At 40.2% G+C, this 18,870-nt stretch overlaps 1 protein-coding gene across 5 annotated transcripts in view; it reads right to left on the bottom strand.

The window, feature by feature from the left end:
• Positions 1-18,870, bottom strand: part of BICC1 (BicC family RNA binding protein 1) — a 325,432-nt gene that overhangs the window by 201,904 nt on the left and 104,658 nt on the right. For all 5 annotated transcript variants that reach the window (XM_063607413.1, XM_034930595.4, XM_063607412.1 and 2 more), the window contains exon 2: positions 11,784-11,830. Coding sequence is in view for 4 of the 5 variants with exons in the window: in XM_034930595.4 (XP_034786486.2) it covers positions 11,784-11,830 (47 nt within the window). In the remaining variant the exon portion in view is untranslated. The remainder of the gene's footprint in view (positions 1-11,783; positions 11,831-18,870) is intronic.

Raw genomic sequence — 18,870 nt, 5'->3', positions numbered from 1 at the left:
TCTTAATCTAATCTAAACTGCCCCCTGCTCAGAAACTGTGCCACAAAGCCTTTCCTCACTTCACCCAACATACTAGTTAAATTCCTTTTACCTAGTCCTCAAAACGCACCTCAAACACTTTCTCTCAAGAAATCCATCTTCCCTGAGTCCTCAGGATAGAGAAAAAAAAAAAAAAATCACTCCCTCCGTTTCCTCCATTGTAAAGCTCTCGCCACACTGGATGGCACTTCTGTGCCACTTCTCCTCTGGAGTATGCCCCTCTTGAGGAGAGAAGCCATAGGGCCACCCTTCCCCCTCTGTAGAACTGTACATGGTATAGTGTCTGGCTCAGAGGGAGGGCAATAATGTCTCATGAATGGCGTCCTTAGCAGCTCTGTGAAGCCTGCACACATGCATGCTAACACCATCTTACAAGCATCTTTTCCCTTCAGAATAAAAGCTCTTTGAAAGTTAAAATTACTTCTTCTTTAGTATTCTCATGGAATTTAGAAGAAGGCAGGATAATTTTTGGATTCACAGATTATGAGGTAGCCCATCATATTAACATATGAAAAGGACAACAAAGTGATATTCAAATGAGAAGACACACATACCCACTTTCCAACTACATACCGAAAACTATCACTTCCTTGATCTTGTTAATACCTTCCCCTCTCAACATACTGACTGAAGCCAAGAAAAGCTTAGGCTCTGGAACCTACCAACCTAGGAAGCTTCTCAAACAGCACCTCCTACTGATTTACACATGAATCATTGTTTTACAAATGCCAATAGGAAAACATAACAGGAAGAAGTTCTATTTAAGAAAACAAACCCAAACAACTTTGGGTTTAAAGTGTTCTTATTCACTGGAGATTAAGGTTTCCTGGTAACTCCAGAATAAACAGGCACATGGAAATTGAAGCTGGTTATTTTTCTGTTTTGTTTTCTTCTTTCATAAAATTAGTGATGAACTCAAGAAAGAGAACCAAGCAGGAAACACAGAGGCCTCTATATTTTGCTTACTGTCAGTTACAACTTTGGCTAAATTCCCTCCTTCCCTACTTATCAGTACTTTGCCCATTGAGAAGCAGAAAATTTGAATAACTGGATAATCCAGGGTGACGAAAGTAACAAAAGTAGCAAATGCTAAGAAGAAAAGCCATATGTACACATTTCTTGATAATTTTGATTTCACAAAAAAAAAGAAAGAAGAAAGATAATGAAATTTATTTTTCCACTACTTAAAATGCCAAAAGACAACTCCTTTTAGGAAGAAATTTACATCCAATGAATTTAAAAAAAAAAGAAAGAAAAAAACCTGCCAAAGAGCCAGTTTGGGACAAGCCGCAACTGTTAAACATATAAAATGAGAGAGTAACACTAGGATATTTAATACATCTATTCAAGGATCATGTTACTTAGAGAGGCATAGAGTAACAAAGCATTCTCCGTAACTATCAATAAGAAAAATAGAAAATATTTATCTGCCATGCTAACCTTTCTGCATGTTGGCTGTCTACAAACTTCCCACAGAAGTGTAAGAGGGATGAAAACAATATTAATGCCAATGACAAAGAGAAAGGAAATTCTGATATGCAGGATAAAAGCTCAGTAACATAAAAGGACAGCACTCACTTTTTTCACCTAACATATTAACGTCAATAACCCCATTATTTCTTGAATAATGCTGGTAACTGACTAGCAAAAAGAAACATATATACTTTATAGTATATATGTAATATATGGAGAGAGTTCACCATACACTGGTATAGTATGGTCTAATATTTTACCGTAGTATTGCTGCAGTATACATATTTTAAATGACAGATTTGACAGAAATACCTTTTATATAAAGAGCACTGCTCCTTTAAAGATATAACTTAATTTGGGGCACTCACTGAGGAGCTAAACTACTCTACAAACACCAAATTTTGTTAACATGTGAATGCATAAACCCTTTGAAGAAAAGGGGATTATGCAATTATCCCAGTTAACTGAATGTCTTTTATGCATCACAGTTGAATTCATGATTTAGGCCTTGTAGAGTTTCCCAACTACATCAGGAGAAGGGAAGACTCTAGGGACACCTATAGATCAGAACCTGAAAGCTAGGCATGGTGGCGCATGTCAATAGTCTCAGCTACTCAGGAGGCTAAGGTGGGAGGATGACTGGAGCCCAGGAGTTCTAGGCTGTAGTGAGCTATGATCAGGCCACCACACTCCAGCCTGGGCAACAGAGCAAAACCCATCTCTTTAAACAAAACAAAACAAAAACAGGAAAAGAACCTGAGATGCATCCCAAACTGTGCCAACTCCAAGTAGGAGCATCGCTCACTCTGGAACATCTGTTTCCCCCTCTGTCTTCTACTTCATGCTTCCCTCCGTGGATGGGTCTTCACCACTTACTCACAGCTTCTCCCTCTCCTAACCCCAGCTTTCCCATGATCAACAGCACCACTCCTGGCCTCTCCCTCACTCCATGCTACCTCATGACCCTCCCCATTCTCTTCTCATTCCCACTCTTGATCTTAGCTTCCTAACTCAATAGAGATGAGTCTGGCTCAGCTGAGTTCACAGAGCATGCCACATAGGTCACGTACACTGTATAGAGAAGGTTTGTTGCTGCATGTGGCACCCACATCCTGGCCCAAGCAGCTGTGGCTGGAAGAGCAGGGAAGCAGAGTCGAGTGGTGCAAAATAACGCCTTCTCCTCTCCTTTTTCATGCAGCAAGGTAGGAGCTATAATCACGTAAACTACAAAGCCTAGAAATTTAAAAGTGCTATTTAGAAACGAAAGCAAGTTGAATTGAATAACAGTGCCTAAAGGTTAAAGAATTGAATTGGCCAAAAAACAAATTTTAACGCAACATACTTTGTCCAGATAAAATGCAAAAACATCAAATACATCAAGCCAAAGATCACTGTTAAGAAACCAGAAAGATTCCCAAACTCAAATTTAGAAACGATTCATGAGATGACAACAAATCATTACTGTAAATCTCCTAGATGAAATTTAAAAAGGTACCAAAGGTACAAACTTCAAAATGATAAACCTTAGTGTGATTCTGAATCTATTTAAACAAAATACAAAGTACTACAAAATCCATACATTTATTTAGTGTATTAATTTGCCCCCAGCCTTTTGGTTGTCCCTCTAATATGCCACAATGACCCTAATTCAGAGCCCTACTTAGCAAAACTTGCAGTTTTAGGCAGAACCTCTCTCGCTATAGAAGCATAGCCCATTAATGTGGGCATGATAATTGCCGATTTAAATAAAAACATTTATCTTGTATTAACAGTAGCCAAGCATAAAGTCAGAATATCGCTAAGTTCTGGCTGCCACCAACAACCTGTATAAACTTGAAAAAAAAAAAATCAATCTAAGACTATTTAGACCACGATATCCCCGACTAGAAGAAAAAGACAATACCACATCCAGCTTTAAACTGCATTGATTCTTCGGTGAAGTCATTTTAAATCAGTAAAGCTTAAAGTTCTTTACTAAATGTTACTTTAGCCAGATTAAAAGGCACTACACCCAGCCCATCATCTTAGACTGTCACCCTGTGGCTGAGTCCTTTCCCCCAGCTAACTCAAGGAGTCCAGAGAGAAGAAAAAAGCATGCAGGAGTTCTCACTATCAATTCAATGTCCAAACCATGTGAAATCTCCCAGAGTGAGGCTTTCCACACTTTCACAGTCTAGCCACCACATCTGCCACATTGTATCCAAGCTACATGTCAGGTCAAGAGCTTAGAGTGACAGGCACAACATATGAGTTACATCTATGGAGGCCTTTACCAGCCAGTCAACAGTCTAGAAGTATCCTCATTTTATGTTATGTACCTAGCAATGACATTGGAGCCAACCTTTTCTCTTCAGTTGGGTGAAGAATGACAAGTAATGTCGATTCTTCATGTCAGTGACCAATGTAACAGTGCCTAAAGGTTATATAATATTTAGGTACTTCTGGATCACCTTAATATTATGAATATTATGGCCTCATTATAATTGCACTGGCCAGGCTCTATCCAAAACACTATACCCAGATATTGTTGCCACTTTTAAAATGGGACACTGATCTTGCTACTGAAAGCGAAAAGAATGATAAGGGTCTGAAAACTAAGTCATATGATAAATAAGAAACTAATTATCTTTGGTCTGAAGAAAAGAAGGCACAGAGATGTAAAAAACATCTTAAAAAAATTTTATACCTCTGAATGTCAAAACAAAGGCAAATGGATGAAAGGGGGGACATTTTTCTAAAAATTAACACTACCTAAAAATGATCCACCTTGATGATCTGAAACTTGTTCTGTCTTTATAACTGTTATATAAAAGACACAGAAGTAACCTCAGTATGATGGGAAGTCTGACTTCTTAAATGTTTTTCAGCAAAAAAACTGCATGCTCTTAAACTGCAATAATTAATCCATTAACAACTTCAATCTATCTTAGTTATTGTTATCTGTTTTTCTTCATAAGATGGTAGTTGTTTTTAATCCTGATTATAAAAGTAATGGACGTCCATTGTAGGAAAGTACAGAAAGAAAATAAAAACCAATCATAATCTCACCACTGAGAGTCACGGTTAACATTTTGGCATAATTCTTGCCCAGTCATTTTTTAGGCATAAACATATATAACAAAATTTGAGTCAAGCTATTTATATGCCTTTTGTCCTAATTTTTGTACCTATCTAGTAACCAATTTCAACATGTCATTAAATATTTCCAAAAAGTATGATTTTTAATGCCTACATAATAATCCAATGTCTGATATACCACATTTCAAATATTACATGGCTGAGTACTTAGGTTATTTTTAATTTTATTTTAATTATTACAATATTGTGACAATGAATATCTTTATATATGGATTTTCAGACACATCTCTGATAATGTTCTATGTAATATATTAAGACCAAGTTTGTCCTATGCCCCCGCTAAGATATAAAAACAATTTGAATCACATGACATTGAAAAGACAATTAAATAGACACACAATGCAAAGGCAAGGCTAAAATTGGAACTAATCAAATGCACTCCTTCCTCACAAACAGCTAATGCCACCCTCTTCAAAAGTTGCTTCTGACGCACACAAAAATGTTTACGTTTGCATATTATCAGTTAGGGTAATTTTTATCTACATAATGTCGAAATAGTTCCAAAATCTTAATATCAACCATAAATGAGGAAGTCTGTATCTCAAGATCTTTCGATTAAGGGAAATGCCAACAAGTACAGGAATTAATGTAGGCATTTAATTCATAAAGGGAGAACACTTTACAAAATAATATACAAACCTTTTAAAACTAATGCCAATAAGTCTCTTAACTAGACCTTTCCATGGTTACCTGCACTACAAGTGTGTAATCCAGGGTCCTGTCTTGTGACCCTTCTTAAAAGACCTATTTTCATGAATTCAGTTTCATTTTCTACATGATCCAATGCATTGAGTTTGGTTTCAAGAAACCATTTTAATCAATAATGACTAAACTTTCATCAGATGTTGATTAAAGATTATTCAATTGAACAAACTGCAGTAGTAATTAAGTTACGTTCACTATCATTGAACATACTTTTTTTTTTTTTTTGAGATGGAGTTTTGCTCTTGTTGCCCAGGCTGGAGTGCAATGGCACAATCTTGGCTCACTGTAACCTCTGCCTCCCAGGTTCAAGCGATTCTCCTGCCTCAGCCTCCCGAGTAGATGGGATTATAGGCATGCACCATCGCCCAGCTAACTTTGTATTTTTAGCAGAGACGGGGTTTCTCCATGTTGGTCAGGCTGGTCTCAAACTCCCGACCTCAGGTGATCTGCCCACCTCGGCCTCCCAAAGTGCTGGGATTACAGGCATGAGCCGCTGTGCCTGGCCATTAAACATACATTTTTAAACAATCTCAATGACATTCCTTGCTTCCATGGTTTTAGAAAAAGGAATAATACAGGAAATGTGGTTTTCATAAAGAGGTTGTGTGAAATGACTGATGAAATAAAAGAATATACCATTACAATGCAACTCGAAGCAGGTGACTCTACAACATGCTAAGAGAATATAGACTCAAAACCCAGTCTTCCTGTGTTCAAATGAACACAAGAACAAAACTTGAAAGACTCGGAGAATGATGAGGAAATTACTTGATCTTTTTCTTAATCTCTTCTCACTAACCCTGATTTACTAGGTTCTTGATAGAAGGTGAGTAAATCATAAGGTATAAAAATAAGCTCCATTCTCATCTTTAGTAACTTTCTAGATGATGACTAAACAACCTTTATGGGGTGGAAAGTTACTCTTCTTTTCTAAGTCTTACAAGCAGCCAGTTATCCCTATCTAGACAGTAGTATAAAGAAAACATGATCACGGATTCTGCCACTGGAACATTCTCAGGGCAATAGTATAGTGATCGGTAATAAGAACTCACGGAATGTTAGCTTTAGGCCCTAAGTTTTCATTAGTAATGACGCACATTGATGATCATCTTTACCCAAGCTTGGGACCAACAATGTAATGCTGCACAGCTTTCTCAGTGAACCTTCAGAAACCATCAAGATATCAAATACTCTTCACTGCATACCCTTTTATAAATTTGAATTGTGAGCCATGTATGTGTATTACCTATTGAAATAAATACTAAAATTAAAGCTTTAAAATATCTGGATCTTATTTAAATTAAATTTGATTTGTGTTTAAGCACAGACTCAGTATTAGAAAAAGCACATTCATGAGCCAGAGTTAACTGAATTCACTTTTAAATAATTAAACCAAAACTTATATCCATTACTAGAGGAAATAACCCACTCGAAATATAAAAATAATCGCTAGTGGAGAAAGCCAGAGTAACTTTATTATCTCTGCTGCCCCTCAATAAAAGGACTCACCTAGTCCCCATCTAAGACCATCTAATGCACCCATTTTTAGGTACAGAGGGAACTAAATTATTTATCCCAGGAATTTCCCCCAGAAGACAACACTTGCTATTTTCCAGTCTGAAAACACCAAAAGTAATGTTTGTCTAAAAACAATGAGTTTGAAAGTTTTAAAAATAAACCACATAAGCCATCAATATCTCATTTTTTTAGTCTTACTGTTAGCCTTTGTGACAAGCCATGGTTTATAGGTCAGTTTTCCAAATAAATATCCAATATATTCAAAGAATATAACATAGTCCTACATTAAAATAAATGATGTATACTTTGAGGAAAAATACTGTACATAACCCAATGCAACAAAAAAAAAAAACCTGGCTTTCATCAATTACAATGCTGACTGTATTTTGTCTTCTTCAACCATTGGGATTACAGATTCCTAATGCAGTTTGCTTTGATGAGTCACATGTGTAATACAATCACTGACCCTATCCCCACCTAAAATACTGTAACCCATTTTCCCCTCCAAGATCTGACCATAGTCATTTCACAAGAGAAAGAAAAAAAGAACTGATTAAAAGGAAATAGGACAGACAGTGAGTAAGCCATGAACAACTGCCCAAAGAACTGTAAAAAACTGGAAGATTGTTTCCATGTGTTTCCATTAGATAGAGCTGCCATTAGGAGTGGACGGAGAGTACTGATAAAGTTATATCCATTCCCGCCTTTTATAAGTGTAGTCAGAGCCAAAGAATAAAAAGTACTATTACAGGATAACTTTGCAAAGTTTTAACACAGAATGGATCCAATGCAAATACATAGTTTAATCTGTAATCCCATCAAACAGGGAATATTAAAAATCACTTTATATATATTTTTAATATACACAGAAAAAAGACCAAGGGTGTACAAATAGTTCTCTTTCAAAGGCAAGATTACAGTTCAGGCACTGTGGCTCATGTTTGTAATCCCAGCACTTTGGGAGGCTGAGGTGGGTGTATCACTGGAGGTCAGAAGTTCAAGACCAGCCTGGTCAACATGGTGAAAGCCCATCTCTACTAAAAACACAAAAATTAACTGGGCATGGTGGCGCATGCCTGTAATCCCAGCTACCAGGGAGGCTGAGGCAGGAGAATCACTTGAACCCGGGAGGCAGGGGTTACAGTGAGCCGAGATCACGCCAGTGTACTCCAGCCTGGGCAACACAGCAAGACTCTGTCTCAAAAAAACACAAAAAACAAAAACAAAAAGGCAAGATTACAGATTACTTCTTTCTCTTTTTGCATGTCAATTATATACTCATTGTAGACAATTTAGAAATGACTTGTGATTAAAAAAATAGATTTAGTATAAATGACTAGGCAGTTAAATATCTATAGATCAGACTGAGTATCAAAATGTGACAAATAACATCTACAGTCTTAGTAAATTTTTCTACAGAATTATTTTCTCCATTAAAAGGTATTATAGTTTGAACTGTCCTCCAAAAAGTCGTATGTTGAAGTACTAATGCCTGGGACCTCAGAACGTGATATTTGGAAATAGGGTCACTGCAGATGTATAATAATAAGATGAACACACACCAGAGTAGGGTGGGCTGCTAATCCAATATAATTGGTGTCTTTATTTGGACATAGAGACAGGCACACAGAGAAAATGCCATATGAAGATCAAGGCAGAGATCCACGTGTTGCTTCCACAAGCCAAGGAACACCAAAGATCACCAGCAAACCATGGGAAGCTAAAGAAAGGCATGGAACAGATTCTCCCTCCCACAGTTAAGCCACCCAGTTTGTGGTATGGGAGCCCTAACAAATACAAAAAGTTTCAAAGTACACCACACAAAGAAATTACACTTTGATCACAGACTTTTTTTTTTCCCTGACAATCTCATTTGTGGTGAATAGTGCCTGCAAAATCAATTGTTTTCTCCAAATGTCCCAGCTCCTCCCTCCCCTCTATTGTTGCTATTAGGTAAGACTACATAACAAAGTTTTCTCCCACAGAGTGTGAGAGGAAGTGACAGGTGCCACATTCAGGCCTGGGCGTTACAACCATGGCGTGCCTCTCTTCAATATTCTATCTCCCTCACCAACACACAATTGGACATGGTTGTGACCAAGCTTCAACAACGGAGATGAAGGTCATGCTTAGGGACAATCCAGATATGTCTTAGAAGGAGCCTGGGTCACTGAATGACAGCATGGGACACAGCTACCAACCCAGCTGGAAGACTCTCCTTAGAACGTTACATAAGAGGACAACGAATGACTCTGCTCTTTAAGACACTATATTGTTGGGGTTTGGGGGATTTTTTGCTATAACATCTTAGGCTTTTACATTTTATCCTTTATTGTGTTCGGGAAATATATCATTTCAAACCCATGCAGCAAAACAGTGTATAGAAAACTGGGTAGATCTCTGGAAAAAACAGTAACGTTGACTCAATGGAAGAAGTGTATAATAAGCTTAACAACTACTATTACAGCCTCAAATTTGAGATAATATGTTTCACAATCTTATTATCTGTTAAACTGAAATGCAAGCTCTTTATGGAAATATACCAATTCTTATTTTGGAAGATTTTTAAAATTAATTTTATTATTTTCTAATTCGAAAACTTTAATGAGAGCAATTAATTAAATTGAGCAAAATTTAGTATAGTCATTATGATTTTACATATATTTTTATGGTACAAAAAAACATAAAGTTACATATGAAAAGTCTCACACTCCTTCTCAAATCTCTACATAGGGAGAGGCACCATGAAGCTAGGTAGATATCCTTCCAGGCTTAGAAAAGTTGAGTAGCTGAAGTTTAAACTCAGCTAAAGAGAGGTTTTAACTTTTGTCATGCACACCTCAAAGTAAAAACTAAGAAACATTCCAATCACAAGCCTAGATCCTTCATATTTGCATTATTTTAGAGAGAGAAAAATACGAAGATGCTAGTGAACAGCTATGTAGCCTATTTCTTAAATGCTTCCCCAAATGTCATGTAAAACTAGAATACATGTGACTGCATGCAAGTTCCTGGAGGACAATTCAGTATTTCTCCATTACTTCATTCTACTGTAGATGAACCATAATGTCTACTTCTGTCTAGTCAAAATAGCGGAAAAATGACTCTCTGGAATTTGGGCTGTTTCTAAGTTAGAGATTTTTTGCTGGATGAGTATGCAAATCCTATACGGACACCTATCTATGGAAAAGACACTTCCCATTGAACTAAAGAAACAAATGAGAAGATAAAATGTACTCCCATCTAGTTATTCAGAGACCTCATTAATCTGTGACCAAGAATAGAATCTATGACTCTAACTCATAGTCTGTGGGATGCACACATGTTCCTGGATTCAAACATGTGTTTCCATTTAAACTGCTGGAATGTATATATGTCTCTGCAAACAGTGAGAAATATTAGCAAATCTAAGAATGAAAGTCCTTTATGATTATATACACCATATTTTGACTCAGCTTTTAAAATGTCTGAAATCACAAAGGTGAAGCATCTGTTTTTTACATCTATCTGTGAGTTAAAGAAGAACAATGAAGAAGAATCCTTCCACTGACAGCATCTATTTTTACCATCAGAGCCAACCCAAGGGAAATCTACGATTTCTGCTATTTGTTTTCTTTTCATTTTTTTTTTTCTTTGAGACAGGGTCTTACTCTGTCACTCAGGCTGGAGTGCAGTGGCACGATCATGGCTCACTGCAGTCTCAACTTCCTGGGCTCAGGTGATCCTCTCACCTCAGCCTTCAGAGGAGCTGGAACTACAGGTGCACATCATCACACCTGGCTAATTTGGGGTTTTTGTTTGTTTTTGTAGTAGAGGAGAGATTTCTCCATGTTGCCCAGGCTGGATTATTCTATTCTATTCTATTCTATTCTATTCTATTCTATTCTATTCTATTCTATTCTATTCTAATTTTAGAGACAAAGTCTCACTCTGTTGCCCAGGCTGGAGTGCAGTGGCACAATCTCAGCTCACTGCAACTTCTGTCTTCCGGGTTCAAGTGACTCTCGTGCCTCAGCCTTCAAAGTAACTGGGATTACAGGCATCTGCGACCACACCGGGCTAACTTTTGTATTTTTAGTAGAGACAGGCTTTTGGCCAGGCTGGTCTCAAACTCCTGACCTCAAGTGATCCACCTGCCTCAGCTTCCCAAAGCACTAGGATTATAGGCACACACCACCATGCCCTGCCCCAGGCTGGTCTTCGATTCCTGGACTCAAGTAATCCGATAGCCTCGGCCTCTCAAAGTGGTGGGATTACAGGCATGAGCCACTGCATCCAGCCTATTCGTCTTCTCTTGTCTTACCCTTGTTGCTAAGCCTGCCCCAGCTAAGGCCAGGGCACTTAGAAATGCTCGGGTATTGAGTATAAGTTGGAGATTAACCAATGTCAGATAACACCAAGTCAGGGGGTACAGTACCTAAACTGCATCAGCCTGAGCCTATAAATTTAGCAAAGGATGGAAAACTAGCAGTCTGGCACATTCTGTTTGGCCAGTAGAACATTTTAAAATTTGTTTTAATTTAAATATCTTTAGAAAAGCTCCCCCACCATATTCACCATATAGGATAGTGTACCTTACCTTGCACAATAACCCCTTCCTATGTCACATGCCAGCCAAATGAAGTGTGAATGCCACATGAATTGATCCACCTCTGAGCCCTCTTACATTTTGCTTATTTGCCTTTAAGCAAAAATTTCATTAGATTTTCCCTGGAAGGAGCCTTCTTGGAATGGTTAAGTTTCATACAGCATCCCCTCTTTTCCTGGCTAGCTCTGAGTGTTTCCAGCTCCCGTATAGAAACCTGTTCTCCTCCACATGAAGGGGAGCGTTCGGCGGCTTCTAGGGTAGCTGTTGAGATAAATATATTTCCTCTTACTTACCACCATGACAAGAGTAAAAGACAACTTACCTTTTGAAAAAAGTCTTCCCCACTTCTGCCTTTCCCTTCAGCAGCAGCTGTAAATAAAAATGTGCACATTTAAAATACTTTTTCAATGTATGCATTCAAAAAACTTTCGAGCATCAGATATGAGAATGCAAAAGCAAACAAGATGCCAGCCTTGCTCTCCCACAGCTCAGTGCCTGCTAATATGCCTCACTGGGATGCAAAACTGGTAAAGACTAGCACTCCAATCCATCAATTACATGTCTCTAGATTATTTAACACTCTTTTGCTTTGTCTGAAAGACTCACAAACCCCTGCACACTTAGATGATGAAAGTGATCTCGTCCTTTCATAGTTAAAGAACTATATGAATAAATGCAACTCTCAAAGTAATCAACTGTAGCATTCCAAGCACTTCCTATCTGTGATCAATCCCAGGCACAAAGATGGCTCATGTATATGGCCTACTTCTGAGCTGTTTCCATTTTATGCTTTATAAAGTCTATATAATCTACTTGAATTTCAGCTGGCATCATATACTTTTAATTCACTCCTTCATTTGTATATACAAAGAGAGAAAAAAAAACATGAGAATTAAACAGTAATGGTGACGGTCACAGCCAACAATAAAATTGCATGTAACATTAATTAAAATATCACTGTATTTTAATATCATTTTTATAGATAAATGGTAGCCTATAAATAAAAGACAAACCCATTTCTCAGTCTGTGTTCATAAGTCTTGTGACTATGAACATTTTGTATTCATTTGTTTTGAGGGGTGGGGAATTTGACTAAAAGGAGAGAAGTGATAAAGAGCCAATAGCATCTTGCTTGCAACAGACTCAGACTGCATCTTTCTAAGGCCAAACAGGACTCTGATTCAGGTGTAGGTGGAATAGTGGTTAATGAGAGAAGCCTGGCCAGGACAAAGAAAGGTACTGAAGTGAGAACTACTGGAAATTAAAGTCTGGAAGACCACGGTAAACCAAACACCTGCTAGGTAATACCTCAGCACAGCCACGTTTGTGTGCAGAAGTGCATGTGTGTATGTGTCCAGAACACTTGTTAAAATGACTAAAGACCCAAGAAATGTGGCAGAGAAATCACTTAAGAATCACATTTGTCACTTAGCAAGTTTTGACAAGCATCTACCATAACTTTGACATTGTTAAGTGAAAGATTCAAAACTTGGGAGGCCGAGGCAGACAGATCACAAGGTCAAGAGATCAAGACCATCCTGGCAAACATAGTGAAACCCTGTCTCTACTAAAAATACAAAAATTAGCTGGGTGTGGTGGTGTGCGCCTGTAGTACCAGCTACTTGAGAGGCTGAGGCAGGAGAATTGCTTGAACCCGGGAGGCAGAGGTTGCAGTGAGCCGAGATTGTACCACTGCACTCCAGCCTGGCGACAGAGCAAGACTCTCTCAAAAAAAAAAAAAAAAAAAAAGATTCAAAACTTGAGAAATTCTCTCTGCCCTCAAAGAAATAACAAGTATTTACATTCTTTTTTCACCAACTTAAATTTTACAGTTAAATGTAAGACATCTTCTCTATTTTTGTAGAAATGTGTATTTTTTACCAACACATTTTTATCCAAACAACAGATTGCAGAGTACATGTTTCTGGAAATTCCAAGGGCAATCTGAAAAAACATAAAAACAAAGGCTAAAAAGGAACTTAAAAATTGTATTCTAATATGTGGTAGGGCTGAATAATGACTCCCAGCAAAGGTGTTCATGTACTAATCCCTGGAATCTTACACGGCAAAAGAGATTTTGTAGATGTGATTAAATAAAAAGATAGGAAGATTATATTGAATTAGCCAGATGGGCCCAATGTAATCGTGTCCTTAATGAAAGAAGGAGGGGGCTCAGAGTACAAGAAAGTGATGTAACAATGGAAGCACAAGGAGAGATGGATACATGACAACAAAGGACAGATCAGAGACGACAAAGATTTGAAGACAGGGGAACAGGCCATGAGCCAAGGAATGTAGGTGGCCTCTAAGAGCTGGAAAAGTCAAAGAAATTATCTTTCCCTATGGCTTCTGTAGAGAATACAGATCTGCTAACACCTTGCTTTCAGCCCAGTGAAAACCACTTCAAATTTCAGACCCAAAAAGTAAGATTTCTGTTGTTTTAAGCTACTACACTGTGGCAACTTGTTACAGCAGCAAAAGCAAACTAACCTATAATGCTAATGTCTTTTTAACTTTTATTTTTGCACAAATTCCACATCATCAATAGGATGAACTGCACCCAGACACTGTGTCACGCCAAGTGTCAGGTTCCAGACCAAGCGGGAGACCAAGGGGAGGGGGTGGATGAATGACGAGCAGCTCAAAGAACACTCGAGGAATCATCGGGAGTTGTGACATGGCTTTATTCTCTCTCGGTGTGAGTGAGCCTGGGCGCGAACCGTGGGTGCAAACCTGGGCATGAGCCAACCCAGGCGCAAGCCATATGTACAGCGTCAGCAGGATAATTATACCTTTTACAGACAATAGTGGCTCCAAGCCAAGCACGAGCTCACATGGGTGATCACCTAATGCACCTCACGTGACGTGGTTACGTAAGGAGTGGAATTGTGTACATGCGCTCCAAACTCCAGACTCACATGCTAGACCGGATGTCTGCCTTGGCCTATTCTTGACCACAGCAGATCCATTTTCCTTACACTCCACCCCCTAGGCCAAGGGAGACATAGGCCTTGGACACACAGGTCCAACACACAGGCCTCATACATAGGCTCTGGGCATGCAAGCCAGGCCCCAGACACATAGGTCCGACACAAGACCTTACACATAGGCTCTGGGTACACAGGCCCCAGACACTCAGGCCCAACACAGAGGTCTTACATTCCACCCCCTAGGCAGAGGGAGTTTTTCTAGTGGGGACACATGCCCACAGGGTGAAACCCTGGACCCAGAGGCCACAGCAGTAATACAGAGAAAAACAACTCCAGGTTATGGTGGGCAACCACCTCATGGTGACATTACACCAATGTTGCTTTGTACATTTAGCCAAGCTTTTATTTCCCGCCTTTAGGAGCACTGGGGCAGGCAACAACAGGTTACCATTCATCTCTGTACCTGGTCAGAGGAGGTCATCCTTCCTCCCATAGTTTTTGCCACATGGCTTGGCCCTATATGGGCCAGTGACCAACTGGCCACTTCTGTTACTTTTAGGTAGTTAACCATAAGGCTAAGCCTCAATAAACTGCCAAGCTATCGCTGCAGATTACCGTAGGTGTCACCACCTTGGTGATCACCATTCACGCTGCCCTGATTTCAGCCCATTGGCTACTTTGTCCACACCTGGTATCAAACCATATGGCGTCAGTACTAGGGTGAACTGTGACAGCAGTCCAGGCAATAGCAGCACCCCAGCTAGACCCATTCGTATACCATGCTCTATCAGGAATGGAGGGGTGCCTCAGGCCCCATGGCCTTACCTTCCATTAGGACTACAAGTCCCAAGACCTCTTGCAACTCTGCTGCTAAGTGACTTGTATTCAGTGTACTCTGCTGCTAAGGGACTTGTATTCAGTGTACTCTGCTGCTCCAAGTAGGCACCACACTTTGCTAAAGTGGATGTCTGTGCTAGCCCATTTCGGGGAGTCATTATCCATGAATGCATCCATCCCGCTATCAGCTAAGTCATCCGCACGACGACTGTAGCCCATCCTGCCGTACTCTCATGAGCCTGAAGGGCAGCATATGCAGTTACTAACTGCTTCTCTAACAATGAATACTGGAGCGCAGCTCCTTTCCACAGTTGGGACCAAAAGCCTACTGGCATTCTCAAGCGCTCCATGCGCTGCTAAAGGCCCCAGCCAAAACTGTCTGTGGTCACATGCACATCCAGCTCAAACAGGTACCCCTGGTCAACTACCCGTAGGGCTTGTGCCTGCTGAATAGCCCACCTGGCTGCCAGGAAGGTGGTCTCAGCCGCACCATCTTAAATCTAGGCAAGGGGAGCATTGTCACTTCTAAATCTGCAAGAGAATCAGAAGTTAGCATAATATCATTAACAAGACCATGACATATGGTGGGGCTATGCATATAGCCCTGCAGCAACACTGTGAAAGTCCACTGTTGCCCTCCCATGAAGGCAAACTGCTCCTGGCTCTCTGGAAAAGAATGCATTGGCCAAGTCCACCGCAAAGTGGTACTGTCTCAGTTTTGTCAAGCCCACTGATAGACGGCATGGCTGCCAAGCCATGTGAAATATCCATGCCCAAAACGTTATCTGTGCTGGTGTCTACCAGCACCAGCACTTGCTGTATGTTGGCGGGGTAACAATGGACTGTCAACTCCACATGTGGCCTCCAGTCATCTGGTGTTCCCCTAAGTCGAACCTCAGCCAGTTCCCTCATCATACAGAAAAGGCTTTACACCCCCACCTGGCTGTAGCACATACGGAGTCTTTGAGCTGAAGCTCCCAGGTGGGACCAGGTTGTGCAGCAATGTCCTTCTCCCATTGGGGCATTTTCTGGAATTGCACAAAGTTAAGAGTACTTCATTTGGCTGTTTATCAATTTTCGCTCAGTCAATCCTGGCCAAAACCAAATCAATCCACATCTCTGAGCATGTCACTTGTTGGGGCCCCCTGTTCTCCAGTGGGGGGACCCCTGCAGGCAGGGAATCTTCCTCTTCTTTATGGAGCAGACCCCTCGGTCTCACTAACAGCCTCCTCAGAATCAGAGTGGGGGTCTCCAGCTGAGAGGACAGCCCCAGGCCTGCATTCACAGCAGCCTCTAATTCCTTTTCCGAGCTCTGTAGCCTGGCCTCCAGGCACCCTGCCTGCACCTGAAGGTCCCCATTTACGGCAGCTTCTAAATCTTTTGCTGAGCTGTGTAGCCAGGCCTCCAGGCACCCAGCCTACACCTGGAGGGCCCTTACTTCTGCTGCATCCCTCAGGGACTGGGTGTGTACTTTTCATAGGGCATTCAAAAATGCCTATCCAACTCTGCCAGCAAAAGCTCACTCCTTCTCAGGGCTTTGCACTTGCAGCTGCTTCAGCACCTTTTCCATGCTCGTCGGGGACCGATTTACTGCCACCACCTAGGTTTCCACCAGAGCCCATTAAGCAGTACAGCTGCCACTGGGCACCATAACTCATGTTGCAGTCACATGCCCAACCTGGAATCAGTGGGGACCGAAGGCTCACTCTCCTCAGTATCCTGCTGACTATGCCAAGTGTCATGCCAAGTGTTAGGTTCCAGCCCAAGCTGAGGACTGAGGAGTGGGTGGATGAGTGGTGGACAGCTGAAAGAACACTCAAGGAATTGTAGGGGGTTTCAACGTGGCTTTATTCTGTCTCTTGGCACGAACAAGCCGACTGGGGCACAAGCTGCATGTAGTGTCAGCAGGGTAATTATACCTTTTACAGACAATAGTGGCTCTGAGCAAAGCACGAGCTCATGTGGGTGGACACCTAATGCGCCTCATGTGGCATGGTTACATAATGAGTGGAGTTGGGAGCCTGCACTCCAAACTCGCTGAGTCATGATGAACTGGATGTCTGCCTCGACTTATTCTTGACTGCGGCACATCCATTTTCCTTACACACTGATGTAGGCCATTTGAATCACACATTTCTACAAATAAATTATCTGTAGTTTGCTCTGCAAACAATGATTTTCATTCTGTAACTTTAAAATATGCCAATATTAAAGCTCAATAAAAACATAAAAAGTAAAGTTGAACAAACTTCTAAGCAAACTGGCAAGTGTGGGTGGCCCTAGCTAAAGCGAATACCCAGGCAAGATAAAAGGTCAGTGCTCAAACCTAATGAAAAGTGTCTCGGGGGGGCACTTAGCCAATTCTTGGCTGTCTTTGTCTAAGGCTAAAAATAGTTTTAAAAGAGCCACCCTCAATGATACCCACTTTCACATGGCAATGAAAGTAGCAGATAAGGACATGGAGATTCAAAAAAATATCTAGTCGCATTGAGGAAACTCTTCTGTGAGAAGAAATTTTTAGAATCAAATATATTTTCAAAGGTCTATCAAGCAAAGTAGATAATTGCCCTTTTTACCACAGGAAATTCCTTCACAACTTAGAATTCATCTGTTGAAATTTCATTATACAACTATATTTATTACACAAACTTCCTTGAGGAGACTTATTTTGCTCAAGACAAACTCATTACATCACACTTTGTCATGCCCCTTCATTCCAAGTCCATCAAAACACTAAACACCCTTCACAGAATGGCCCTTCAACCTCCAGATGAATAAAAAGGGAAAGATTTCCTAAGTTAGACCTAAACTGTTATTACCTCTGTTCCAAGGTGAAAAAAAATCACTAAAATTTAACCAGAAACCTGCACCTTTAGCAAGTTTATTATTTGAGGGAAAACAGCAGGCAAGAAGCCAGAAATGGCAAATTACATTCACTGGCAGCAAAAATCTTTGGACTTTTTTATTCCAAGTGTTTGTGTGCAAGAAATTCTAAATCTGAGCCTGATTTTACCTCAATTCTGATGTATCCATTTCCCAAGCCCATAAATACCTTGGTAAAAGACGCTGATGAGTTGTTGGTTAGATCATGGTCTCAGGTGCAAACGGTGTTGAGTCCCAATCATTAGCCCTTCCTAGGGAGAAGCATACTCATTTCACTCCCAGGAGGCCAGGTCACCTGAAGGACTTTCACTGACCCCAAGCAGACAAAGCTATCAAAGGCCATGAGAGCCTATTAAGAGAGTGACATTTCACTAAAAGTCTTCTTCTCTTCCCCCAAACACGGATTCTTCTGAGCCCAAATTTGAGAGTCTACTTCTCCCACTTAGTCTGCATTTATTAGTATCAAAATATAAAGTCTTTCCAAGAAGTGAGAGATTGGGGAAAAGGGTATCACTGAAGAACATTTTTCTCAATATAAAATTAGGCATTTAAAATGCTCGTTTAAAAAAAATAAGATAAATAAAATAAAATGCTCATTTTACAGACCCAGAAAAGCTGACACTTTCATTCTGCAAATACTTAGGACTTAGGTTCGATGCTAATGAATCAAAATAGGCAAGGCCCTACCTTCATTCAAATTACAACCCCGACCTGTAAAATATTCAAAGCAACCTAACTGGTGAGATTAAGCCAAAGTTA

The sequence above is a fragment of the Pan paniscus genome, chromosome 8, assembly GCF_029289425.2.
Source record: "Pan paniscus chromosome 8, NHGRI_mPanPan1-v2.0_pri, whole genome shotgun sequence".
Lineage (NCBI taxonomy): Eukaryota > Metazoa > Chordata > Mammalia > Primates > Hominidae > Pan > Pan paniscus.
This window is presented reverse-complemented; position numbering and strand designations above follow the sequence as displayed.